At 44.4% G+C, this 27,935-nt stretch overlaps 2 protein-coding genes across 5 annotated transcripts in view; both read right to left on the bottom strand.

Moving 5' to 3' along the window:
* On the bottom strand, positions 1-22,944 carry LOC119708101 (protein mono-ADP-ribosyltransferase PARP12-like). The gene is made up of 11 exons (XM_038154038.1): positions 22,563-22,944; positions 21,575-21,711; positions 20,978-21,098; positions 19,879-19,963; positions 18,997-19,072; positions 18,128-18,258; positions 17,083-17,234; positions 14,676-16,645; positions 9,703-10,341; positions 7,608-7,716; positions 1-3,313 (listed from the first exon to the last, which is right to left on the bottom strand). Exons 2-8 carry the CDS (start codon positions 21,632-21,634, stop codon positions 16,365-16,367), a joined length of 906 nt encoding a protein of 301 aa, XP_038009966.1. The 5' UTR covers positions 21,635-21,711; positions 22,563-22,944; the 3' UTR covers positions 1-3,313; positions 7,608-7,716; positions 9,703-10,341; positions 14,676-16,364.
* Positions 22,569-27,935, bottom strand: part of LOC119708099 (cystine/glutamate transporter-like) — a 21,754-nt gene continuing 16,387 nt past the window's right edge. For 2 of the 4 annotated variants that reach the window (XM_038154031.1, XM_038154032.1), the window contains exons 14-15: positions 25,208-27,743; positions 22,576-22,603 (exon numbers count right to left, since the gene is read on the bottom strand). In XM_038154031.1, the coding sequence (XP_038009959.1) occupies positions 27,679-27,743 (65 nt within the window). In that variant the 3' untranslated portion in view covers positions 22,576-22,603; positions 25,208-27,678. Of the gene's footprint in view, positions 22,604-25,207; positions 27,744-27,935 lie in introns of all 4 variants that reach the window. The other 2 variants (XM_038154033.1, XM_038154034.1) reach the window with 2 other exon arrangements.

Raw genomic sequence — 27,935 nt, forward strand, 5'->3', positions numbered from 1 at the left:
CTAGAATATCCTGCTGTGAATCCAAGGAAGGTTTTGCACTCATCCTTCATATTTTGAGAGGGAGGTTGTCTAAGTACCTTAAGCTAAGATCCCAGCCCAGCCTGCAGATCAGGAGGGCACTGACAGCTCAAAATAACAACTTCACTCTTTCCTAGAAGAGTGGGAAATGACTGTTGTTTTGATTTGTGGTATGACAGGACTGCAGTACAGGCTGTGGCATCTCCCCGTTCTCTCAGACATGTTATGTGAAGATGAGTCTCATCATTCTGACTTCAAGACACGCTCAATAGACAAGGCAAACTGAGGAAGATCAACGTGTCATTTGCTTCTTTGTTATCCAGGAATAATTTTTTTTCCATCTGAATTGAAGCCCTTATGATTCTTATTGCAAGATAACCAAATGGGAACAGCAGAGAAATTAGGGAACATGATGTAACAGTCCTTTAGGATATGATCTAAAAGCCTTTTCTTGCCACAAAATTCAAAGCAGCCAAACCACAGGACAAAAACAGCTCGGAGCCTATTGTCTACTTTTCTTACACTGACAAGATGCTGATGATCTCTCCATGGAAAAACAAGTCCAGAGAGTCACCCCTCAAACATGCTTTTTGTACTCTATTTCCCCCATTTCTACATTAATTTCCCCAAGTATGTCCTAAAAATCATCTACTTATGTACCATACCTTACATGGAAGCAATTAGTTTTAGAAATTAACCACAAGGCACATTTAAATCTATATTGCACTTGTATCCAAATCATCACCACGTTGTGATGGTTATATCATTTATTATGATTTAACTGCTACCAGCCTGTTTAGAAGGAAAACAACTCTCATAGTGGATCCCAGCCATTCCATAAGTTATATTTTAGTTTCCTTCCTGTAAGGGAAACAGCTGCAGTATAGCTGAATGTCAGACAAGAGGTTCTTATATGCAACACAGAGTTCAAAAAAGGTGAACCTTGAAGTGTTATTTTTAGGCAAGACATTGTTACCTCTGACATCATCTTTATCAGGATGAATGCGTAACCTCCAAGATATATGCCAGGTAAATCTAGTGCTTCTCAAAGATGACAAAGATGGAAGGATTTCTTTCATTATCTACACAGCTGTTCAAAAGTCTGAAATTTCAGGCCTGGTTGGAAGGCAATAGTACTCATGGTTTCTCTGAACAAAATCTCCAACAAGAACTTCACTTACAAACATGCTGTGGTGGTCTGTGCTGGCTGGACAGTGTTGATGTGAACAAGTGGCATCTCTAACAAAGGAGCTTCCTAAGAATCATTTAAAAACATGGGTAAGAAAGCACCTAACTAAAGCAACAAATATCCATTATTAGCCTTTTGGCAGCTAACAAGCTGCTCCACAAGCACCTTCTTCTCTCTCCTTCCCAGGTAGCTCCAAAACCATCCTTGCCAGGTGTTTCTGCTTGAGCTTGTTTTAAGGCATCAACACACAGAGCTGATCTAGCAGCTTTCAACATTGATTTTTGTTGCTTTATTGCTCACAAAAGATCTAGGACCAGACCCACACAGTAGGAAGCACAGCATTTTCCCTGCACTCTGGAAACCCCCCAGGAATGATGATGCAGACACATCCCACACCCTTGTAGCTTTTCCATAGTCTCCCATGAGCCTCACAGAGATCCTTCAGTCAAAATTCTGCTTACAGACAGCAGGCATATCAGATGGCTTCATATTGTGGAACAGGAACCACTCATTCACCTCCTGCCCAGGCTTCCCTTTTCCATGTGCTCTTTCTACCTACATGAAAACACTGTGCTTCAAATAGATTTAAAAGAAACTTTGCTACTACAACAGGACCTAATGCAGAAATACAAGACTGTCTTGATGTGTCCAAAGAAGAGATTTAAAAGAATATGCTAGATGCTAGTCATATCTCATCCAGGGATAAAGAAAATCGATCACAGGTCAAATATTGCTCTCTCATGCTCTTCTGCAGCCCTGAACTCTAAGTCTCATTAGCAATAACACTAAGGTTTGGTCTCAGACTGCAGTTTTTCTGACAAAACACTGGCCAGCAAGCAGACCACATTTTCTACAAATGCAGTATATCTGTTTGCAGAGAACTGAAGGGGTCACTTGTTTAGATGTACTGAAACATTTTCAGAGGGGTAAAATTAATTTAACCAATTATACCCATCCCATCACTGGCCATTAAATCAACCCTATCTACTAATTTCTCATGCTCTGTTCAATTGTAACCAAGTTAGATACAAGGAAATGTGTAAACCACACATTACACCTTCAAAACAAGGAGCTAACCTCCCAGGGTTTTGTCTAAATGCTTTTTCTGAATTTCTAGAAAATGCTCATGCCAACTGGAACCACTTCTTTTTTTCCAGGAACATTCCGTTTTGGTGCTGTTTTGTTCCTTGGAAAACTTCAGATATGGACTGGCATCTCTGGTTACTTCCCTTGAGCCCAAGTGATCCTATCCTGTTCTCTCTCCATTTGTGAAATGATAGCGGTAGGTACCCAAAACAAGCAGCTTTAGGTTCAGTTCAAGGACAGGATTAAATGTAGGTCTTCCATACTCTAGGGAAACTGTCCACTCACTCCCTCTGGCTGTGGTTAATCAACCTCTCAGATGTCATGAAAAAAAAAAAATTGGCCTTCACCATTGTGAATGAGAACATTACAGCTGCAAGAAGCCAAACAGTAAAGAAAACATTCCCCCAACTCATGTTGTTCTACCAACAAGGAGCATATGTACAACTCGAACTTAAAATGGCTTGCTGGTTTTTTTCCTAAAAAAGGTCATAGAATCGGTTTTTAAAACTGCTTATATAAAACCAGACTTACAAAACAAAATTTGAATGCACCCCAAGTGTAAACCCCAGGTTTATAATAGCCATCATTATAATAAAAATCTTCCCAGTTGCTGGGTTTTCCTAATTAAAACATAAATTTTCTATAAACCAAGTTCTAATTCTATAGGGCCCCGACCCTTTTACTTCATGTCCCCTCCCACTTTTGGATTTGGTTATTTTTCTTTCCATTGTAAATCAGGGAATCGGAGCGGTCGGCTCCCGAGGAATGCGCCAGGGATCGGGGCTGCGCCAAAGAGGGTTTGCCTTCTGCCAAGGGGGAACCACCCACACGCTGCAAGAACGGCATGGGGGCCAGCCAGTATCTGAATGGCTCCGCTGCCACCCAGGGGAATGAAGTAAAGTGGACACAAACAGCTGGAAATGTTGCCAAAGTGTCAGGCTTCCAGTCCTCCAGAGGCTGCAGATTCTGTAATCCTCGTCTGCTGAAGTAGGGTTTCAATTTGCTTCCATTTGCTACTGGCTGGAAAAAAAAAAAAAAAAAAAAAAAAAAAAAAACACCAAAAACTTGATGCAACACAGACCAAGGTGTTACAACATTTTTGGTTATACCTCCCAAAGGACCTGGCCAACACCCACTGGGGGTGCAATCGTAGCCTGGGATTTTTCAGAGCCCTCTCTCACTTTTTCATGGTCCTTCCCTCCTGTCCCAGCATGCGCTAAGCTCCTCCTCTGAGAGCTCTTCCATTAGTACAAAGGAGTTATTGGATTCTGAGGAGCGCATTTCTTCTGCCCAGGAAACATCTACAATCCTAAGCAAGCTGAAGCAAAGCTGTGCACTGACACTGGGATTTAAGAACAGGTGTCCAGAAGAGAAGGTGAAATTGTTGTTCTATATCAAGTGCACATTTATCTTTCTTGCGCACTGACTCATCCTCACAGACAAGCCCTGGTGTTACTGTAGTGAGTCATCAAAGAAACTTTATTTATAATCACTCTGCCTGATGTTTCAAAAACACACAAGACCTAAACCTTATTATAGCAATACTAAATGAGTTTATGGTCTCCCAAAGCTCATGCTTTGGTTTGAAATTCAAGAGCATGACAGAGTTTTAAAGGAGAAACAGTCCTGTGAATAGTGAGCACTGCGACTCAACCTCCAGATCAGATCATCAGCTGTCATTCAGGTAAAACTAAAGGTACAATGGATAAACAAACACTTCTGTGCACTGGCTGTTTAGATACACAGTACCATGGTGTGAATGGACAAAACTGTGTCCCCTACAAAGCTCTTCTGCTCAACCATCCTTGTCCCTCTTGTAGCTGCAGATTTTGGAGTAACAGGTTTGCAAACTAACAAAACCAGTTCCTGGACTCAGGCATGTATTTTAGATTCACTTCATGCAAGCTGTTACAGACTACTTTTCCCAACCTAGTGTGCAGATGTGAAGACATATTTATGTACCTCATATCCTATTTCAGGCAGTGCTGGATGGTCCCAGTCTGAAGGAAACGTGTGTGAAGGAGCATCTGATTGACTGTTTGAAACAAGTTTGACCAAGACTAACAAACTCAAGGGATTTCCACAAGAGAGCCTCCTGGTCATGTTTCAGGGACTGCCTCAGAAAACTTCTGTCTTTATATTCTGTATAAACTGTTCTCTTTTACAAGCAACAAGAAAATGTCCATTGTTATAGTGCAGCTCTGCAGCAAGACGCATCACATGGGGCTTTCAGCTAAGTGTCAGCTTTTCCTTCCTTGCTTGGCTATGTGCTTTTAAACATGCCTAACAATATCATAACCTAGACCTATCTAAAGAAATTACCAACAGCTCTTCAAGCATGATCCCTGCATTAGCTCCCCTTACCACAGCCAGCCCATACTGGCCTCTTCAGGCCAAAAAATTAAAAAGAAAATGTCATGGCACAAATTGTTCACAAACACCTGCTGAGACTCTAAGAAATTATTAAAATTATCCCTTTCCTGAACTGGGAGAGGAATCAGAGAAGGAAAAGGTCACCTAAACCACAACAGATTATCAATATCTGCTTCTGCTCCCACCAGAACACTAATTTTCTTCTCTTTTACTTTTCTTGACTGATCCTGTTCCAACAACACTGCACAAATTCCCCCTTACTGATATCTCTGCTTTTCCAGTCCCACTCTTCTGCCTGCTCTAAGCTACTGCCCTCAAAAAACAGGATGTTAGCCTTATTCCCTGATCTTCCCAGCTCACCAGCAGGCTGCACGGCAAACCAAAACTGTCTTCTCCAGGCTCTATGGCTATGCATGCCTCAGCTGGACATGCCCTTCCACCTTGTCACCAGTACCAGCCTTAACAGAAGAATATAAAACACAACTCCAGAAATGCCATTATGGTGTTTTTCCATCTCCAGCCGACTTTTTTGAACAACCCCAGCCACGTAACTTGTCATCAGCAGAAAGTGGGAAGCTGCCCTGGCAGTCCCCAGGCCTCTGGGATGTCTCCTCAGTGCACTCCTCTCGCAGCATGCCTGCCACAGTGACAGCCTGCCAACGCTGTCAAACCCACCACCCAGCCTACCTGCATCCAGTCTACATCAGCAGATCAATGAGTCACTCTGAAGCAGGAGAGGACTCAATAAACAGACATTATTTTCCACAGGCAGGAAAATCATGAACATAACACCCCATACCTTTTCTTGTTCTGTTTCCTGCCACTGCCACTTACTGCAGTGCTAGGACTTCTGCAGATTTTTATCACAGAATGAAGATTCAGGTGTCTCTGGACCATTTTTTGAAAGAGAAGATAAATGCACTATGAATGAGAAAGGAGTTTTTTGTTCCCTGGGAATGCTTCACAGGAGAGCAGATGTCATTGTGAAACACAGGGGGAATAGCCTCCTGTGCTGCTCCTACATCCAGCCCCTCTGTTCCCTGCTGCTCCTTCTTCAGTCAGTAAGGAGGTATCTGTGCAGCCTTTTCCTGCTGTGGTGATTGCCTGAGGAGCTGATTAACCTAACTTCATGTTTTCTTCCCTTCACATAGAATCTGACCCCAAAGCCTTAGAGGGTTGCTGATCTGACTTCCAACCAGCATAAACTCTTCTGGTGGTGTTGAAAGAAGAGACCCTCTCCTCTGTGATCTTGTGATGATAGCACAGGAAAAACACTCACTGGCTGCCTGAAGTGCTGCCTGTGAAAGTTTTGGGGAGGATTGTGGGCATCTTTTTAACTGTGCCTCACTCCAAGTGGTGATACAGAGCAAACATTTGGATCCCTTTATAATGGTGTAAATGCCTATGACAAAACCAGACCTCTTTGAGCTACAGAATCCTTCTCCAGGCCTCTAGACTCGGCCTTACTCCCACTACATCTTTTCTGTTTTCCACTGATGTGACATAGCACCTCGTATTTCAATCCCTATTCCAGGTGCTCTCACTGTTGTGCTGCTTGCCAAAGATGCTCAGGAAAATTTCTGCCTCTCCTCTCAACCTGGCAGCTGGTGCTGCCCACCAGACAGCAGCACCAGATGACGCTTCAAAGGCTGGGGAAGCCCAGAGCCTGCAGAGGCTTCAGGAGCCTGGCAGTCTCTCCGGTGAATGCCAGATTCTCCAGCTCCCATGCAGTGACGTGCCCAGATTATGCTGGATGACTCAGGTTCAGCTTTATCACCAGGGAAGATGTAAGGATAAGAACACACACTGACATACAAGAGCACAGTGATAGAGCAGAGCTATGAGAAGATAAAAGCCAGAAGGAGCTGCTGAGGTAGTGCTCGGTCACTGTCTGAGCATTGATTCCCTGGTCTGCTTACAGCTCACTTGCTGTAATAAACCTCTCTTTATTTCCAGCTGCTAAACAATGCTACCAGAGAAGCCATGTGCTTCTTCCAGCTCCAGACCTGAGGAGGAGACATCCTACCTAACTCTTACTCCCTTGGACTAGTTTTGGAAGATACTACAGGGCAATGCACACCATCTCCTCTAGATGTGAATGACATACACACTTTTTAATGTTTTAATCAAGGCTGCCTTCCTCAGCTTACAGCCTCCTTCAAATATAACATACCATGAGCAACCATCACTGCACACAACTTCTTTTTAAGCTCTGCACAGGATGTGTATGTACCAGAGAAACCCAAATACAGCTCATAATTGGCTTAAGCTACTATGCCCCTGACCTTTTTCCTTCCCTGTTCCTCTCCCTGAAGTCAATGGTCACAGCAGTTTGGGGTGGGGGGAGGAGGAGAAAAGGTTTCTGCTTGGAAAATCCTATCTGCATGGTACAGTCACACCCAAGGAAAAGCAGAATCACCAGCATGTCATGCTCACTGTGCACCAGGATAAAATGAATTCATACAGAAAGTCAAATTACAGTGGACCAAACAACCACCTACAACATGTATGCCCAAGAGGGACACCATATCCACCTTGAATTATCCAATTTCATTCCCTTCAACATACTTGTACCCTTATTTCAGCCCTTTATTTTCTAATTGCAAACATATAAGGAAGGTTCCCATATTTACAATCTTAGCTCAGCATGTCATAATATCAAGGAGACAGAGACATTACTTTAAAAAGTCTCTACTTAGACCAGAGCCACCAGTTTTGATTAGTTCACAAAAACTGCTTCCATTCTCTTTATTCTATGTTTCACTTCCTTCCCTTTCCCTTCTTCCAGTGTTAATAGATGCTGCCTGTACTCCATGCAATGTTCCCTCATTGCTTTCACATTCAAGCACAAAAAGACTTTCAATGGCATTTTGGGAAAGAAGTTGCATGAAAGTTAGTTCTCCCATAAGTATGTCAAGAGGTAAATATACAGATTTTTTACCTTTGAAGTCTCTCGTATTTCTGTGAATCCACTTGAAATTCAAAAGTGTGCAGATGAATGTGAAACCATGGCACCACATCTGCAGAAGTTATAGGAGCAGCACCTTGTTCTGGACAAAGAAGAGAGATATTTTTTAGCAGTTGGATTTGGGCCACAGAGGTGTCACAGATAGCATCTCGGATTTAGCATCTCTACAAGTTATGGGGAGAAACCCGTGATTTAAACCAGTCAGATCATGGGCTTGTCTCTGAGCTGTGTCAGGGTTCCTCTGATGTGTTTCATGGAATTTTAGAAATATTTAGAATATCATTTTAGAAACTATTTTAGAACAGTTTGGGTTGGAAGGGACCATAAAGATCATCTAGTTCCAGTCCTCCTGCCATGAGCAGAAACGCCTTCCACAGACTGCTCAAAGCTCTGTTCAATCTGGCCTTGAACATTTCTAGGGATGGGGCATCCACAGTTTCTCTGGGCAACCTGTGCCAGTGCCTCCCCACCATCACAGTAAAGAATCTCTTCCTGACATCTAATTTTAGCTTACCCTCTTTCAGTTTAAAGCAGGTTGGAGGGTCTCTCTCATGTCCATCTCTTTTCTCTGTGTCCCCCAACCAAGGACTGCTGGTGGCTGCAGTGCCATCTGATTACTTGTGCATGTCAACTCCCTTCACCCCTGCAGTGTCACCCTCCTTGCTCCCTGATGCCCATCGCCCTCCTCTGACTGCTCTCAGAGGTGGAATAGAGGCTCCCCAGAAGAAGAAAGTGCAAATTCTGGCTCTGGAGCTATTTCCAAGTGAGCTTATAGATGGTGATGGCTCCTGGTTTGATAGTTTTGATGGGAAAACCAGGTGATTTTCTGGGATTTGTTTTTCAGCAGAAGTATGCAGAAAGTGAGCTCTCCTCACACACCAGAACTTTCAAATTAAAATGAGTTTTCAACAAATTCCCAAGCCATCTGTAAAGGCAGCCTGTTTTCAGAGCTGTGTTTCCTGGGAGCATTGAGGAAAATAATAAAAAAAAAAGCAAAAAATGTGTGATGTGATGAAGAAAGCACTGGGAGAATATCTGCACCCCTTTTATTAAACAAAGCTAGCAGGTGCTAAGTTCAAAGCAAGGCAAAGGAGAAGCTCCCTCAAGCAATATCCCGTTCAGCTGTGGAAATATTTGCTACAAGATGTTGTGGAAGTTAAGATTTTATACCTGTTTAAAAAGTGATGGAATAATTACTGAAAGAAAGACACATGCAGGGTATTGCATATATAGATACCAACTCTGGTGCAGGAGATCTCCAAGCCAAAATTTGCTGCAGGCAGGCGGAGCAGTTTGGAAAAGTATCGCTACAAGTCTGGCTTGAGCTTCTAATTTTTTTTTGGGCACCTCTATCATCCAGTGATAGGGACAGGCTCAGGTACACCTCTTGTCCTGATATGATACAGTCTTTCCTACATTGTGGGGTAAGAAGAGCAGGAAGGGAGTGATTGGCATTGGGTGCTGGGCGTGAGGGGGAGATGTTCACTTGTTCTCTGTGTTCAACCCAGTGGTTGTGCCCATCAGGCAGCTTTCCATCCTGCCCACACAGAGGGCCGTCAGTGATGGGCAGGTAGTGCAGAACGATGGACACGGGCAATGAAAGAGGCAGATGATGTTCCGGCAGTGCCAAAAGCATTGGCAGTAACCCTGCAGCCCTCCGGCGCTCTCCGCAGCACGGCTGCCTCACAGACCCTCCCGCAGCTCAGCCGGTGAGGGCCGCACTCCGCACTAATCCGCACCTCGTGCTCAGCAGCAGAAATTAAACCGGGACTCTCTGGGGAGGGGGCGCCGACCTGCCTGCGGTGCAGTTGCCGATGAGGGACGGGACCCCGAAAATCCTGCACTGCTGTCAGTTCGCCCTCAGCCGGCCCCGCCGCAGGGCGCCGGAGCTCGGCTGGCTCCTCCGGCCCGCCCGCCCGGCGGCAGCTCCGGGGTGAGCGGGCACCGCCACCTAGGGACGGGGACAAGGCTCTGGCAGGGGCTGGCGGCTCCGGGAAACGTCCTGACAGCGCTCCAGGGACTCCTTCTCCGCCCGGCACCGGCGGAAACGCAAGGAAATTCGGCTCACCTTTTTGGGGCACGCTTAATTTGTATTCTCCTTTTGTCATGTGCCATCTCCTCTTTCAGTGTCAATCGCGATGACTCTGAACGCACGCATCAAGACCTGACAGCCGAAGAACAGATCATCACTTTGTCTTGCCCTGTTTCAAGGAGCAGTTTACTTCTTGGAGATATCCAGACCAAAAGATCAAGGGACCCGGCACAGTCAGTCTTGCAGCCGTGCTTAGGAGCTTCCCAAAACCACCCTCAGCTCCCGTCCTGCACACCTCCCTCTGCTTGAGCTGTATCCTTCCTTGCACCAACATCTGCACTTATCCTGTGCCTGCTTAATGGAGAATCCCCTTCTTTCCACACTCCCCTCCATGCTGCTGTAGCACTGACTGCTTAAAATCAGTGAAAAGCTTTTCCCGCCTCTTGTGTCCTGGCCTGCAAGCCTTGCCCATGCAGGATACGCAGGACATGCTATGTTGTGGCACCAGTCACATCCCACCTGCATTAGAGATCAAGCAAAGAGATACTTCACCTTTGAAGTTGATCTTATACTTCCAATAATCTGTTTGAAACTGGAGAGTGCCTGCCAGTCTGGTCAGCCTGAATTGCTTTCTCTGACTGTAGAGGTTAAAGCAGAAGCACAGCAGTTTGGAGACTGGGGGGGGGGGGGGGAGAAGAAGGAATTATCCATCAGAAAAACAATTGGCTTAAAAGACCTGTAGAACAGCATTTTATTTCCTAAACAGGTGTAATTGCCTACAGCTTGGAGTTTCCCAGTGCATTCCAGCTGAACCCCACCTTCCATCAGAAGCTGTTTCCTGGACACTGCTCCCTCCTCATCACAGCATGCATGACTGGGGACTGGTGGGGTGGTACATCCCCAGAGCCCCATCCATCTCTGCAGTCTTTGCTGCTTGCTGCCTTCTCCTCAGCCCTTCCAGGCAGAATTAGAGAAGATCACCACAGCTCTCAAAATGGTCTCCAAATGATCCAATTGTCAGCACATAGGAGAGCTTTCTGGCACTGTTTTCTGCTGTAAGTTAGGATTTGCAAAAGGAAGGAGCACTCTCCTCATGGATGCACACACAATATATTAAAAAAATAACAAAAGAAATGTTGGAAGGCTCTGGTTTGGTTAAGAAAGTAAACAACATTCAGGCCTCAGCTTCTGAAGGTCCTCTCGTGAGTGATATAAGTAAAATTATGAGATACTGCAGAATACATCAAAATGCATGGGGGCAGACTGAGGCAAGGCACAAGACATGCAGAGAGCACACAGACAGGGAGTGAGAAGAAAAAGCTTATCAGCTTCTGGCAATTTGCTTAACGGTAGTCTTGAGAGGGAAACCCAAACTCTGTCCAGCCTCCAAATCCTCAGGGAAGAAAACAAGTCCTAAAATGTCTGGATTTTCTTTTTGCCTGTGCTCAAACCCAGGCGTGCCATTTTCTGCCCTCTGAGTGTGCCAGCCCACAGAACAGGCACTGAGCAGACACCTGAGCTTGGTTAGTTAACAATAGTATTATTTGGTTGTTATCCATGTTTTACCTGTACAAGTCAATACTTCTGAATTTTCCTAATGAAAAGGCAAGTTTTTATTTATAAGTTCCCTAATAAAACCTCCACAAGTGTGGGAATAGATCACCTGGCTATCCAGTCCATGTAGCTTATGCCGCTGCAAAGAGCTGCTTCTCTTGATGAACAACAACTTTCACAATCATCTTGAATTAACAGTCATTAGAGGATTATGCTAATTTTTATGTTGGTTGATGGCATTTAGATAGAGAAGAGTCCTGCAAGTTGTCTTCCCAGTTATGTAATGCAGCTCTTTTACTTATGAATGTCATTAATTATATTTCAGCTCAGGAAACTGCATAGATGCCACATGTTAACAGGAACAAGTAGAACTGAAAGTTGATGGGAAGGAAAAAAAAACAATCCAGAGGTCAATCTGGGAAAGAAAAGAAAAGCCAGTGATCAAGACATGTCACTGAGCTACTCAGACTGTTCAGGCATAGCAGCAGGTGGAGAAGATCCTGATAGGAAAACTGTATTTTGATAGCACTGTCTCAAAGTTTAGTTTTAGTTAGTAGCCTACAGTGAAACTAATCACCTTTCTGACTAAGGAAATGTTCAGAGGACAGTCTGTTAGTATGGAATTTGACTTGCTCAGTGAAAAAACCCCAACCGACCAACCAGAAAACCCCACTAAACAAACAAACAAAAAACTAAACAAACAAAAAAAAGGGGATTTTTTAAGACATTTGGTTTGATGTGAGGACCTTCAGTCAAATAAGTTATGTGAAGGCAGAGGTTGTATCGCTGCTAAAATGAGGTCATATTGTATGAGGATCAAAAAGGAAAAAGGATATGAAAAAAGACTCTTAGAAGAACTTGCTTGATCTGAGAGACAAAACAAAGGTCAGGTGGCTTTCAGGACAGCAGAATGATCACAGCTTTAGATGGATGCTACAGATCACAGTAAAAAAGCCCCATAAACCTGCAGGAATTTTTAACAGAAAAGCAAACCAGAAGTTGCAAGGGTCTATCTGCAAAATGCAGTCAGAAAGAGCCTGCAAGAAGCAAGAATTAAAGGGTGCACAAATTGTTTAAGCAGAGACCAATGTGACTTCCAACACCTGCTTTGGACTTAGTAAATGGAAAACTATATTGAAAATAAAATACTGTTAAGGACACCAAAGCTGAAGATACAGACCAAGAAAAGTTATTTACAGAACACACACTGAAATAAAACTTCTCCTTGGGAGTGAGTAAAGGCAAAACCTCCTCCAGTGGTGGGGATATCACGTGTAGACATTTCCCAAGTATTTCTAAGTTGAACACTGGCACACCAATTAATGGGCCCTCTGACATCACTGGAAACCATCTGGAAGGGAAATCTAGGCTTATTAAGAACAGATGGGTAAGAACCAGGTCAGCATTCCCTATTGCTCCTATTTGTAAGCTAGATGTAAAAGTAACCTTGTAAAGACAGTTTGAATTGCTCTGGGAAATCATGCCTAGGACTCAACATGACAGAAAACAGGCACTGAAAAGAACAGGAACAACCAGAAAAAGCTGTTGCCTGAGATCTGTCTCCTACAGACCCCTAACTAAAGACTCCTGCCCTTCCCCAAACCCTCAGCCCCCATCATTACCACAGTGATCTGGGTTCATTATTCCCTCAATCTAGAAACAGCCTTGTTAAATAATGCAATTGTTGAGCATGTCATGCCAAGAACAATATCTGTGTTTTCTTCACCTGGCACCCATACAGTGGTCATGCCAGGTTATGGGGCTCAGGTTGATTTTTAACAGTTTGAATGTTTTGGAAAATAATATGTCATTCAGCACATTCAATCAAGCATTAAGTTTCTGCAGTTTAATCATCCTGTAATAAATTCTGTCAAAATTCTTAAAAGGTTTCTTAAAAATACTGAGAAGTCGAACTCGGCAACAGTAAATGAAAAGAAAGCCTGAAAACTTGCTGAGGTGTTATTTAATAGATAGCCTACATGAGTTGCATGAATATGTAACCAACTGTGTTAAAACTAGGCATGCTGTGAAGGCCTAAGAGAACCACAACAAAATCAATTAGAAATACATTATGATAAAAAGATCACTTGAGCTAACATCCTTGCAGGCAAAGACAGTACATTTGAACACATAGAAATAGATACATTATTAATATGAGTACAGAATGCATCCATTGAGCCTTATGAATAGTTGCTGGTTCCTGAAAAGCAATTTTTGAAGAAATAACTGGAGAAGCTGCTGATACCCACAGCAGCCTGTCCAGGAGATGACAAAGAGAGGCTGCTGCTGCAGAACAAGCCTACTGCAGCACTGCCCATCCTGGGTCAGTCTGTCTGAGGTAGGAAGAAGCAAACCCCTCAGAAATCAGTGTTCCTCAGGCCAGACCTGTCCCATCACCATCTTGGTGACTGTGAAACTGTCAATCACATGCATGAGTCAGAAACAATTTAAATCTTTGTCAACAGTTCTTAATTGTTTTCAGGGGGAAAAAAAATGAATGAAAAGCCAATAGATCCATGCTTGGTGCCTGCCAACTAGCGCACACATTGCTGATGGTTTGCAAGCATTTCTCATCTAAAAGGGTGCTGAGGAATGCTTTCTGCTTAGTACTTTGAAGGCACCTGGGTACTCCAGAGGCAGCTAGAGGTTCAGGTTGGGAAGAAGATTCAGCAAATTTATGATCCTGAACAAAAGTCCCATGAAAAAGTATTCATAGATTAAGTTGCTTTTCACTTTTACTAGCAGCTTCTGCTCTCAGTGCCTCACTGGCTGAAATATTCCCGAGTCTTTTACCTTTAGATTCCCAGATCTGCTTGGGCTAGAGGTTCAGGATCATCTTATGCCAATTAAAAATCATGCTGCAGCCTGCTCAGCTCTCTGTTGGTGTCGACACAAGCAGAACTGGAAACTGCTCATTGTGAACACTGTATTTCGGGGCTTGGGTTTTGTGGGCGTTTTGGCTAGGTCAGTTTTCAAGCAGGTGAATTCCCTGCATCTGCTTCCCCCCATCCAGCAGTGGCATGGGGGAAATAGCAGCAGCGCTCCCCTGGAGGCAGGAGCGCTCCTTTGCGCAGTAGCACAAAGGGACAGTTGCAGAGGGTGACTCTGAAAGAACACGGGCTCCTCAAGGAGAACTTCCGTGTCAGATCTGGTACTCCAGCACCTGCAGACCCCCAGCAGTGCCACACCACAGCACACTGTTACAGCTGCTCACACCAGATCCTGCCTGATCTTCTTGATATAACACCCAGCACCTAATTCTGGAGGCAGCTGGAGGCTGTGAGAAACTCTCCCTGTAGTCAGAAATAGTTTTGACTTGCTGGAAAATCTTATTTTTCTTCCAAACTGTGCATGTTTGCACCTGTCCTCTGTTCTCTGCCTGGTTTCCTCTTTTTCAGATCAACAACCCCCCCTTTTCCTGTGGCTGGCCTGCTTCTCAGCAGGCTCTTCCTTACCTTCTCCTGCCTCTGATGAATTTGGCAATCATACTCTGAAGCCCACCTTGCTGGAAATAACTTTCTCCCACATGATGGGTGGTTTCTTCTGTCATAGAGGAGAAGAATGGGGAAAGATGATTTATACACAGGCATCATTCCACAGAGTATTTTGTATAATAGCAAACTCTTCCTAAACCCTCCATCTCCCAGCCCCTATCCTGCCCAAAGGCTGCATATCCAAACCCCCTTAAGCTGAGGAAGCCATGGAGGAAATCTATGGAATGTTGCAAGGACGAATGTAGGGTGACAGCTGAAAATGGTCACTGTTCAGTCCCTTCCCATCCACTTTAAGTCACTTTAAGTGACTTTCATTTTTACTTCCTGACTGTGTGGAAAGTTCTCTGCTTACCTGTGACTGACAAGACTAGATCACTAATTTGCAAAAGAACAACCTTTAGGCTTCTGCAAAAGCAGTGAGACGTGGAATTGCATGAATTAGTGAAGCTTAGGGACTTACTGCAGTCACCTGTCTTTCAAAATTCTCTAAAGGCACTGATTGTGCCTGAAGATAGCAGCTTTAGGAAAGCTGATGAGATCCTACACACAGCCCTCCTCTTGGTTCCTCCCAGCTATGGCACACACAAGTGAACTACTTGTGACTCCTCTGCTGAATTACAACTTACAACATTCACTTTTGTTTTCATGCTATCATTCATCCCAAATGTTATCACATTATCCACCGAATTTCAAGTACTATGATGACAATTCAAGCTTTCTCCACCGTCCATCCTAGCTGAAGCACACACCACTGGGACACTTCTCCATTCCCCAGAGAACTTCCAGGCAGCAGAAGCAGCAGCGGGGCAATCCAAAACAGCCACCACCAGTGCCAGCCTGCAGGGTGGGAAGGAGGTGGCCATGCCAGCAGCCAGCCCTCACAAAGCCCCTGTGTCTCACTGCTCACTGCTGCAGGAACTGGCTCCACAGCCCTGGTGGGACACTGCTGTGCGCCATTTTTCAGCTCACCATGGACTTCCTCACTGCTGGTGTCATGGCATGGTGGGGCTCTAACTTCAGCAGCTGCCATATCCCTGCTTTTCTTGACCTAAATCCAGTGGGAACACAGGAAGGACAGGGTGTCACAGAGACATGCAGACTTGACACAGCAGAACAAGGTAAGAAGAAATGCCAGCAACGGGACCAGGAAACAAAGCAAAGTTCTTTGCCAGCATTAATTACAAAGCCTTCAGAATGCAGAAGCTTCCTGCCATTTACTTCAAAGACAGGCCATGATTCCTCTCTTGAGCACCATGATGTAGGTACTTTCAGTTTTCCTTCTTCCACATTCCCTGCCCAGCCTCCCTTTGGCATATCAGCACCATCACAGGCAGGAATCAACCCGAGGTGACCATATCAGTGGATCAAGGTCATTTCAACTCAGCAGGTCTCACTGCATCATGGTATGCAAGGCAGGTACGTACCCATTCCAGGCTAGAGATGTGCTGAATGCTAAAGCTTGACACTGCCTCTGGGGAAAGAATAGCCCCTAACAAAAAAGCTATGCCCCCCAGACTATCAGGGGATTAATACTGGTTCACTGCACTACAAAGAGTTCTAAAGCTGCAACTAAAATTGAACAAACATTTTTAAAAAATGTACTGGAGACTAATTTATTCAGTGTGAATTCAAAAGACATTCCACCATTCATTACAGGACCACACAGCTGGTCTCAAGGCTGTACTCCAAGATATAGGCAGGGTAAATTTGTTGCTTCTCAAAGATGACAAAGATGGAAGGGTCTGTCGGGTCATCCACACAGCTGTCATAAAGTCTGTTTGAATTTTTCTCTCTGGGTGGAGGGCGGCAGTACTCAGGGTTCCCCCGCACAAAGTCTCCAACAAGAACCTGAGCTACGAACATGCTGTAGCGCCCACCCAGAGAGGAGCAGTACTCATGGGAATAGCTGGCATCTCTGGCAAAGTAGCTTCCTAGGGAGCAGAAAAAGTCACAGGTCAGACAATACAGCAGCCAAGGGATAAGCACGTGCTGACAGCACTTTGGCAGCCAGCAATCCAACAAATCCAGCTAGCCCTACAATATGTGGGAACACTGTTGCCAGGTGTCACCACATTGGCTTATTGTAAAGTACCGACAAACTCCAGTCCACATTTCACCATCAGCCTCCCAGTCCTACCTGTCCAAGAGCAGGCACCTGAGGCAAAGAGAGGTGGTTTTAGCCCTTCCTGGAATGGGATTGCTGCTGTGGGTGCTACCTAAAGCAATGCAGATGTGCACAGGTGACCGTGCCCCAAAGGCAGGAGTACGTGGGTCAGGTACCATCAGTCACTTCACACCCATATCCCCCAGCCTGGCTGGGGTCTGCAGTCCCTGCTGCTACAACCCCTACACCCTTCTGCACTTGTACCTTTTCCATACATTGTCCCATGAGTCCCACAGAGTCTCCAGTCAAAGTTCTGCTCACAGATGGCAGACACATGGGATGGACTTGTGCCATGGAACAGGAGCCTCTCGTTGCCCCCTTTCAATTGATGAAGCTTCTTCATCTTTTCTTTTTGCCTAGAGACAACAACAACAAGAAACAACAACAGGAAACAACAACAGGAAACAACAACAAAAAAACCTACTTGTTTTCCTGGTTCAAACAAGGAAAATTTCCCAACTCAACTCCTCCTACTTCTGGGTCATGGAGGAACAGTGACACAAACCACTCTCAGTGGGGTTACTGCCTGCTTTGCACTTCTGCTGGTACCCTGCCACACAGCTGGCTCCTGCCAGCAAAACAAAAAGTTCTCAGCAGCACTATGGACTGTGTCACCCACAACTTCATACCACATGAGAGAGTAAAGAGACAAACATCTCTTGACTAGGAGTTGGTCAGTTCCCATGTTATATAAATCCTTAATACATAAATATGATTATAAAACAGAGCTGTAGGAAGCCACAGTGAAGACTGTATAATCTCTGCCCTTATCATTATCACAAAAAAAAAAATCTCCTCTTTTTTTTCCCCAACTCTTATGTGGAAGAGGCTAAAACCAAAAGAATAAACCTGAAACACCAAAGCTCAATTATGATGAAGGAAAAGAATTTACTTTTTCAAAAACACTAGCAACAATCACACATATCTTGCTAGGGATAAAAGGCTCATTTCTGCACACACAAAAGAATACAGATTCAATGCTAACAACTCAGTCATAGACAGAGGAGCTCCAGTCCCCTTCCAGGGGGAAGGGGACTGCCCCAGGGAAGCCTCAGCCTCAGGGAGCCAGGTTTTGGGGCAGTCATAAGTTTGGGCCACCAGCCAGACCTGGGCAGAGGGATATGTGGCAGCCTCACCTCTGCTGGAGTGCTGAATTTGGCAGCTCCAGATGTCGACTATGGAGGACAACAGATCAGGAAATACCAGGCTTCTCATACAGTAAGGATAATGAAATAAAATAGATACAAACCATTGAAAAATGTCCCAAAGTGTCGGGTTCTGAATCCTCTGCAGTTGGTTTATGCAGTAATTTTTCATTGTCTTCTCAAACAGTCTCTTGATTTTTGTATATTCTTGGGAATCATTGCTGAGCTGTATCAACTGAAAATTTTTAAAGCACTATAAATAAAGTATTAGTGAGAGTAATAACTCCCAGTTCTTTCAAAGGACTCCTCAACCTTCTCACATCTGCTGGAAAGCCCTACCACAAAAATCACAAGCTGCTTCTGCTTTTCCTATCAACCCTCCTTTACGATCACTCCCCATGTGGAAGCACAGGCACCAACTAAGGGAAACCAGTGCAACCCCATATGAGCTTCCTTTTGAGGGTGCACCTCCACATCTGGACTATGTTTAGCTCAGAGTAACCTGAAGTTGAAATGCACAGCAGCATTCAGGCTGAAGCAGAGTGAAAGTTTCACTTTAATCTGACACTCTACTCTACTCTGCCCTACAGGGCTAAGCTGCCGTTTTACTACAGCAAATAACATCCTGCCCCAAAGTGACAGAGGAAATACCATATTAAGATACAATTAATCTGGTTTATCAGGGGATGAAGTGCCTTGGGAGAGTGCAAAGGACAGGTATGAGCAGCAATGGCCTTTCTTACCCTGTGTGGTATTTTAGGGGAGATGATACCACATCATTCTCAGAGAGCCTCCCAGGAAATGCACGTCTGTTCTAAATATGAAACTGTCAGTCTTGTTTCACATCATAGCTGCTTATTTTACAATACACATTTAAAAGCTGGTAACATCTCAATTGCCTTGAATTATGGTCTTGGAAAAATCAATACAGGAGAGAGCTCTCCCTACCCACTGGAGAGCTGGAAAGTCCTACCTTGTACCCAATATCAGGTAGTGCAGTTTTGTCCCACTGTGGAGGATAGACAGGATGTGATAGAGTCATGTTTTGGCTACAGAATAGAAAAAGGAGCCAGTCAGCTGGTGATACTCCTAACCAAATCCCCCTTCTGGTGAATCTAACCACGGATTCTAAAGCAGACTTCAGGCATCCATTCACGAGCTATAGTTTGTTTTCTATTTGAATGAACAGCTTAGGTTGAACCAACACTTTATTTGAACCCTCAGCTTCACATGCACTGTCTGCTGGTGAGTTTCTAAAGCAGAGACAGCTCTTACTAAAATAAATCAGTAGCAAAAATAACATTTATAGCAGATGTGTTCAAATTCTGTTAAGCTGAACTTCTTTTAGAAAAAGCCATAAGATAGGCTATCTCAAGTAAGTGCCTCTAATTCACTTCATTTCAGTGGATTTGCCTGTTCTGAGTTTTAGTTTGTCCTTAGCTTTCCGAGAGATGACATCCACATGCACCATAGCTCTTGGGATTGGCAGTCCCTCGCTCCTAATTGCTGCACAGTTTATTTATTAGTGTTGGGGCATAAATCAATGAATAAAAATTCCTGGCACAGTTGTGTCAGCCCTATGTGGCCTTGCCTCTCACAGAGAGAGCAGATCTGGTCTAGTGGTCTTTCACAGCTGCCAGAGACTGCCAGCAAACATCCCTCCAGAGAGTTTTACAGAAGTACTGCATAATTTACAAATACTGTCACTGCAAAATGTACTGTTAAACCAGACAGGAAAAGGTATCTAAAAATTAATTTAAGAAATATAAAATTGCATTCTAGGCAGGTAGGAGGAACTTCTTAGCAGAAAGATGCTGTCCTCTAGAGACATTGTTAAACAATGAATGTGTATTACCTTCCATCTTGTCCATCTTCAGACTGTTTAGGCAGTCGAATAACAATTCTTTGAGTTTTAAAGAGCACATTTGTTTGGACCATGTCTTGAAAGAAAAACACAATAACTCAATAATGAGATAATTCATTCTCTAGGGTCAGGCTCTTCCATGTTAAGTAAAAATAAAAGAGGAAGGAGCCCTGAATATTGCATTGTGGTGATCTCTCTATCCCACCCACCCCAGTGCAAACTTCATTCCCACTTGCACTGTTCCTACTTGGACATCAGCAAGGTCAACTACCTGCTAGCACAGGCTGTGATACTTGAAGGCAACCAAGTACCAACTGCACCCGCACTGGTATTGACATCCAGGCTGCTGGCCAGAGAAAACCACATCTGATGGCAGGCTTGCAGCAGGAAAGAGTTTTCAGTGCATTGGGGCCACAAACCTGGCTTTCCTGGCAGGACAGGGCTGCTCTATGGTGCTAAAAGCAAAGCCTGCCCTCCCTTCTTGGTCCTGTAACAATATCACAGAGCACATGCTGTGTGACATGGCTAATTACCCATTGTTTCCTCCTTTAAACACCACTCTTTACTCATGCCAGGAAACATTTAAAGTTTGGAAAGCTAAGAGGAGTTTTAAGATGGGTAAATAAATTAGAAACAGAAAAGCATTTTTAATTTTCCCATTTCTCTCTCTATGCAACCAGCCCTAAATTTTTGTTTGTTGCACTGTGCTTTCTCTCCCTGTAAGGAGCTTGCAAGATGTTCACTATAGGCTTACTTCTTCACCTTTTGACTTTTCAGTGCCTTTTTTTCCCCCCTGATTTCTCATTCTTCCTTTTCAGGTGTATAAACACAAATGTATAAGCCAAGATGCCATGAAGCATTTACTCTCAACTCTTCTTCTGAATGTACAGTATTGTCAGGTATGTTTTTTTGACTGCAGATGCCCAAGTGGGGCATGTCAAAAGTTTAGAGAAATTTACCTACTGCTCAATTTCTGCTTGGAGTAAATCTGCAAGATGAAGAAGAGCTGTTCAAACAGATGCAGACATAGTGTGAAAATCTTCAAGCCAACTGCGCTATGTAATGAAATTAAAACAAGGAAATACTTCACCTGCAAAGTCTAACTTATACTGCTGAGAACCAGCCCTGAAGAAAATAACACCATTCTTGTCAGCTTGATATTCATTCTCCAGAAATGCAGATGTTACAGTGGCAGTGATGTGATCTGGGTGCTGCAGAAAGAACAAGGAAATTATACATGTTAGAAACCACCCTTTGGTTTAGGTACCATTGTGGGGAAATATCAATGTTTCCCCAGGCTCCTATGACAGGAGGATGTTTTGAAGTCTCTATGGCTTCAAGCATTTTGTTCTACAGAGATGGAGGGGTATCCCACCGAGCACAGCTGCTTCTAACAGCAGCAACAAAGCAGCCTTCAGCCTGTGTGGTCAGTTCCAGCCAAATTATGTTTGTCAGCTCTGGAAAATGCACCCGCTTCCCAAGCCAGTCCCTTGAAAGCTTTCACAGAGTTTCAGTTCTGCTTTGAGGGACAATTAAGAAGACAATTCCACCCAGGCATTGGAGCAGCACTGCAGGGGCATCCAGCGGTGCGTGTAAAACACACCAGCTGCAGAACAACACGCTCTAAAGAACTCTCCCAAAGATGGCTTAACAAAAGCTTTTGGCATGAACAGCAGATGAATTTCACCTCTTTCCCATACTCAATCCACTGCTTGGAATCGTCGAGCCAATACCAGACATACTCCATTTTCAGGAGCAGACAGATGAGTCAGGAGACAACACAAGTGCAGAAGAGCTGATGGGCACCTGGCTGCTTGCTCTGCCCTGCATTGGAAAAGAAATACAGATCAAAGTAGGGGTCTTTTCCAAAACTGTCAAATTGTGCAGTATCCCTGGTCTGATCAGAAATCTATTCACTTCTTAAAAAAGGAGACCCCCTTCAGCTGGAAAGTGCAGGTTTGCCCCAGAACTGAGGAATTGGTATTTGGATGTTTATGGGGCATGGTAAGCACCTCAGAAATGACCCTGACGTCTCTGGCTTGGACCTGTGCCACTGATTTTCTCAAAAATGTATCTTCCTAAAAAACACATTTTAGGAAAATACACTTGACACCAAAATTCCCCTGCAGCCCATAGAGAAGGCCATGGTGAGACAGCTGTGCCCCTGCAGCCTGTGAAGGTCCATGGAGCAGAGATCCACACAGCAGCTCATGGAGAAGGCCCCGAGGGAAGCTGCAGTCCATGGAGAAGAACTCATGCTAGAGCAAGTATATCCTGAAGGACTGCAGCCCATGGGAAATGAACCGTGCTGAAGCACGGGAAATTTTTGAGAATGATGGAGGAGTAGATGGCAAGTCTTACAGACTGAGGACAACATCCATTTCCCTTCCTCTCTGCGTTGCTTTGGTAGGAGGGGGTAGAAAAGTCAGGAATGAAGGAGTGAAGTTGAACCTGGGAATCCATTAAGGGGGGAATAAGTGATCTAATTTTCTTTCTCACAATTTAAATCTATTTTAATTAGCAATAAATTAACTTCCCCCAAGTGAAGTCTGTCTTGCCCAATGTTCACCTTGGCTTTATCTCAGCTCATGAATCTTATTTTCTCCCTGCTGTCCTGTTGAGGAGAGGGAGTGAGAAAGCAGCTCTCACTTGCAGGAGGGGATATCATTACTTACCAGCAAAGTCTCCGTTCTGCACTCTATCTTATACACAGCACCTACAAAGAGAAGAAGATTAAACAGATAGCCACCAGTAACTCCAACTCGTGGGACTTCACTTTGCTGCCTGCTGTGCTTCACCCTTCGTTTAATCTCCCAGTTTTGGAACCAGACAACGCTTTTTTAATGTATCTCACCAATTTACTGCCCCTACAACATTGCCTATCATGGATCACAGATCCATAGCCAAAAGCTGCCAGTTGTTCATCTTCCAAGGGTCTGTGACAGAGCTACTCTGAGTTGCCTGGAGAATCTGAACACGATATTGAAACAGAAACTGGAAATGATCATGTATCCAGCTCTGACGACCTTTGTACTTTGGCAGGGATCAAGGGGATTCAGAGCAGGCCAATGAGAGGAAATCATTACAAGAGCAGCTCCCTCACAGAGCTGTTTACAGTGCAAAGGTCCCCAAAACAAAGGCGTGGCAGCCCCACACTGCCAGAACAAAGAGCAAGGAAGAGCCCCGGTCTCCTTTGCAGACAGACCTCGTTCCAGCACTGCCTGACTACGCAGTAACACCAGCCAGGCCTGTTCCTAGAAAAATGTTCCAAACTATTCTTCTCTCCCATTGCAGGGCATTCAAGAGATCCAGCACTACCAGGAGATTTTTTGGACACGGCTGTCCCTTTTTTTCCCCTCTGCACAGCACCATGATGCTGCTGCTATTGGCACGGCTGAAGAATTTGAAGTTGGCAGATTTGAAGGGTGGAATTTGAGGAGGGACGTGGGGAGAGGGGAAATGGAAAGGAAAGCAGGGAAGTGGGGTGGGATAATGTTTCCAGGCAGCTTTTTTCCACTGCTGCCCAACTCCCTCTTTCCTCTATCCCCACTCCAGATCACCCCTGCTAACCCCTGCCAGCTTCCCTGCCGAGACTGGGGGCTCCCAGTCTGCCCTAATAACATAAGCTTGCAAATCTGTCCACTTGTGACCTTCTTCCCTTTTCACTTTCCAGCATTTCTGCTCCATGCTGGGATTCTGCACTGATCAACTAGCCCCAACTAGAAATAAACAGAGGTGAAACACTTGAAAAGCAGACAGAAATGTTTTGCCAGCAAGACGGGTAGTGTCCTTCACATTTTGCTGAAGATCTCACTACATGGTCTTGTGCAACTCTACATTTGCTTTTTATATCTTAACAGGAATAACTTTATACAGAGAAAATGTTATACTTAAAAAGCAGCCTCATGTTACCTTCTCCCTTTCACAAGAAAAAAAAGATGAATGAATGAAGATACAAACACAACTTACAGTATGACAAAGTGCAAGCAGGTAACCCTCCAGCAGATGTTAAAGCCAAGCCCACAAGCAATGAAAACTTGAACTTCCTGTGTGTCCAACCCTCCCCTCTCAGCTGCACCATGGGAAGGCTGTCAGAGCCCAGCATGTGCCACTTCCCTGGCACAGTTCCTTGGGCTGCCCAGTCACTACCCTCAGGAGCTGAGGTCATCAGCCTTGTGCTTGCCAGGCTGGATGAGCCTGCTCAGCCCTTGCTCTGCATGGCAAAGGTGCCTCGGGTGTATCAACACCTTCGAAAGGGAGCCACAGCTGGCCTGTGAGAGCTCCCTGTGAACTGCCCACAGCACATCTGTACCTTGCTGTCTCCCTCGCAGCCTCTCCGTGGGAGCACGGGTGCCTCTCTGCCACAGACCCTTAAGGAAGTGGGGCTGAATAACATTTCCTTCTGCTTGTTGCGACAGACGCATGCGCATCTGCCAAGCACAAGCAGGCCAGGGACAGCCCAGGGCTTTGGCAGATACAGCTGCAAAATCAGTGTCACTACGAACCAGCAGAGTTTTTTCCTGCTTCTGGGTTCCTGTCATTGTACTTACCTAGAACCAATTCCTCTCAGCCTTCCAATGGCTGGGGATATTCAGCACTTTCTCCTTTCTATAAGGAGCAGCTTCTGTTGAACATCATTCTTGCAAAGCCAACAGCTGACATTGCCTTGCAAAGCGCCCCCCCAAATCTCAGTGCAGGAAGTGGGTGCTGTTCATCCTGCTCTCCCCAGGGTTGTGTGGGCACTGGTGGGGGGTTTGCAGCAAGCAGAGCCACACTGAGCCACACAAACCTGTGTGTGCCAAGTACAGAGCCCTGTGAGACAGGCTCGCTCAGCCCTGAGCTCTGCACCATCCCAGGTGTTTGTGTTCCTGAACCTTGAAGTCTGATCCTCCTCTCTGCTCTTCCCCACACTAATCAGACAAGGCTTAGGAGCTTTCCAGTCTGACCTCCAGCCTTTCAGAAGCTGACAACATTTCCCAGCAGAGCTCTGAGGCATAAAGTTTAACAATACATCAAGTAGTCTTAAAATGCAAACTTGTTAAGCCAAAAGCATTTCTTTGACTTTTTTTTAATCTCAGATTGTGTTCAGTTGAACTGCCCAGAACATTTTTCTTTCCTGGTGATCCACTCCCACCAGATCAGTAGTGGCTGAAAAACATAAATCTCTGAGTTTCCAGAAAAGGTACACTCTGAGTGCATTCTATAGACATAGCATTAAAACAAACAAACCAACCCAACAACAACAAAACCCTTAGCACACACACACACAAAACTGAACCAAAACAAAAAAACGACGCCGCAAATGTGATTATGAACTCACTTTCTTTCGCTTCTGGCCATTCTTGAAGCCCTTAGACCCACTGAAGCCTAAATGCTTCAGTAGACATGAGACAGGAGCTTTAGGAAGAGCATTCTGGCTTGGTAGAATATCTTTGCTGGGAGCAGCATGCCATCCTCTCTAAAAAACTCTCCACAAGCTGGAAACTCGAGCTCACTGTAAACTAATATCTTCTGTACATCATACTTTTTATTTTTATCCCTTTTAATTAGAATGTCATCCATGGAGCTGTTGAACCTCTGATTTCTCAACCATGGTACTATATCTGTCTGCATTTCCAGTATCTGGGAATGGAACAGGTCTCAGACTTCCTATGTATAGCCCTGCAAGATCATATTCCTGCACAGTCAGCAGAGGCACCCAAGTGTGGTTTCCCTGAATATGTCAAATTACTTATCCTTTATAAAGAAACCATGGTCCAGTAGGTAGCATTACTTAGTTCCTCCCAGGAATTTCAATTATTGATTGCTTTTTCTCTTCAGAGGAAATGGACAGAGAAGGGACTTTCCACCCTTTGTCTGTGCCTCTGTGACACACAGCAGCTCTGTTGCGATTTCAGACTGCTCCAAGGTTTGGTGTGGGAGACTGTGTGTAGTGATGTGCACACTGTGCTCACATGGTGTTGCAGCCTGGGACCAGGCTGGCAGTACCTCATGCTTTTACCTTAAGATGTGTAAAATCCCCCAAACCAAAGTGGGTAGACCCAGGAAATGTTGGGGTGATTGAGCTCACCTGGTTCTGCAAGGTCTTCTGCAGGTTGGTCCCCCAGCCACCCATACTGAGTCCTGGTCCACCACTAGGCTGCTGTGGGAAGGTGTGTCAGGCGGTTCAGCTTCAGGAAAGCCTGGCACGAGGAAGGATTGGCTCTTGTCTGGGATCCTGGAAGCATTTCCAGATCTCACTTGAATCCATTCTATCATTTAAAGCCAGCAACTTCTCTTGTAGGTTGTGATGGTTTCTGCTATGAGGGTTTTCCCAGTGAGACTGTATTTCCTGTTGGACAGTGTCCAGCAGCTTGTAAATTAAATTGTGGGAGGGTAGTGGGGAAACAAGCCCTGCAACCACACTGCTGCTGTCCCAGCTTAATTCAGCACAGGAGCAGGAAGCAGTCACTACAAGAATAATAATTCTCAATTGCTTTGAAAATAACCCAACTTTAGTTCCAAAAGTTTACATGTTTCAGTAGATTACATTGGATTTGTAAACGGTAATTTGTTTTTATTTTAAGTACATAAATGTTTGATACAAAGGATTTGAAAATGCCCACATTCTGTTGTTCCTCTTTACAGCAGTCATTAGAGGAGCCTCAGCATGCTACTTCCCATCTTTTAGGAACCAATTAACAATTACGTGATTGTAAATAATTGTGTAATTGCTGTATTATCTGGACATAACATTGCCACATTAATAATGTAATAATGTAAACCAAAGTAAGACAATAATGGAAACCTTTCTTATGCCATTAGTTCAAATGAGCATTTATGGATTAAATCAGCAAGTCATGCGCAATTGGCAAGTTAAAGCTTGGATGTGAAGCCACTCATGTCTTCTTACAGCACCAGAAGATTTATTCAGGAATCTGCCCAGGTCTCATCAGTGGTCCTGTCTAATTAAAGGAGGAATTGTATTTCACTGGAGCTAGGCCAAATTCTGAGTTTTCAACTTCACTGGTGAGGAGTGGGTCTGGGAAGCCGTGGGAGGGACCAGGATCTCTCCTGTCATATTGTAGTTGATATTTAACTGATTGTTTTAAGAATACACTTGTACATTTAAAAATGTCATTTCAGAAAAGTAAAATTCAAAGTTGAAAGATTATGTCAAGGCTAAAAATCTCATTCTGCTTATACAAAAATCAAAGCAAAACATTCTGACTTCACTTTGTTAATACTTGAATTTCAAATATCTTCTCATTAGCTCAATCTGCAGTTTCTGGTGGATAAAATTTTATCCCCCCCTGTATTCCCCTTTCCAGTTCATCTGCCTTATCTCTAATTAGCTCTTCCCAACCCTTCCCCTCGTCCACAACAAGGCTGCTATAGTGGTTCTGTTTGAAACTTGCATTTGGCTTCCATGTATTGGATTCTAGGTTTTGCAGCATGACCACTTCCTCTATTTGCCAAGCCAGGAAAACAAAATACTGTCTCTGTACACACACACACAATTTTTCTCAGGACTGGGCTCAGCTGAAAAATTAGGATCTTGGTTTCAAAGACACTCTGCAGGCAAAGCAAGCTCATTTCAGAGAACTAGTTTGCTCTTCTGAAAAAAATAAAAGGGCAGGAACAGATCCCAATTGGCAAGCTCAGGAACACTTGCAGCAAGGTTTTGGCTCAGTCATCCTCAGTTGCACTGACTAAAAAGAATAAAAGCATGGCCTGCTTTTGGTAGGATCAAAGGTGTCAAAAATGGTGTAAGTAGGTTTTTATTGTCCTCTGTGAGTTTTGATGGTTTTCTCAGTAAGTCTTGATTTCTTGTTGGACAACTTCCAGCAGTAACTGTAGTTTGTGTGTAAGATAATCTGAAAGGGTGGAAAAAAAGGAAGGAAGCTTAGTCCAGAGGAAATCCTGAGACATGGCTGAAATCAGAGCATGAGCACTGATGGCTGGAGCACTTTATGTTGGCAGATCACTGTATCTGTTTCCTTTCTTGCTATATGTTGTCCTCTATTGAGTTGTTACTGATGCACCTCCATCCAACATCAAATCAAAAG

This window comes from Motacilla alba, chromosome 1A, assembly GCF_015832195.1.
Source record: "Motacilla alba alba isolate MOTALB_02 chromosome 1A, Motacilla_alba_V1.0_pri, whole genome shotgun sequence".
Lineage (NCBI taxonomy): Eukaryota > Metazoa > Chordata > Aves > Passeriformes > Motacillidae > Motacilla > Motacilla alba.

Excerpts from the sequence above, each read along its gene's own strand:
- LOC119708101 (XM_038154038.1), bottom strand. The coding sequence starts at position 21,634 with ATGGAGTATGTCTGGTATTGGCTCGACGATTCCAAGCAGTGGATTGAG. Across the intron at positions 19,964-20,977 it reads GTATAAGTTAGACTTTGCAG|ACATGGTCCAAACAAATGTG; the intron begins GTGAAGTATTTC and ends TTTTCTTTCAAG. Across the intron at positions 18,259-18,996 it reads TACCTGATATTGGGTACAAG|TTGATACAGCTCAGCAATGA; the intron begins GTAGGACTTTCC and ends AAAAATTTTCAG.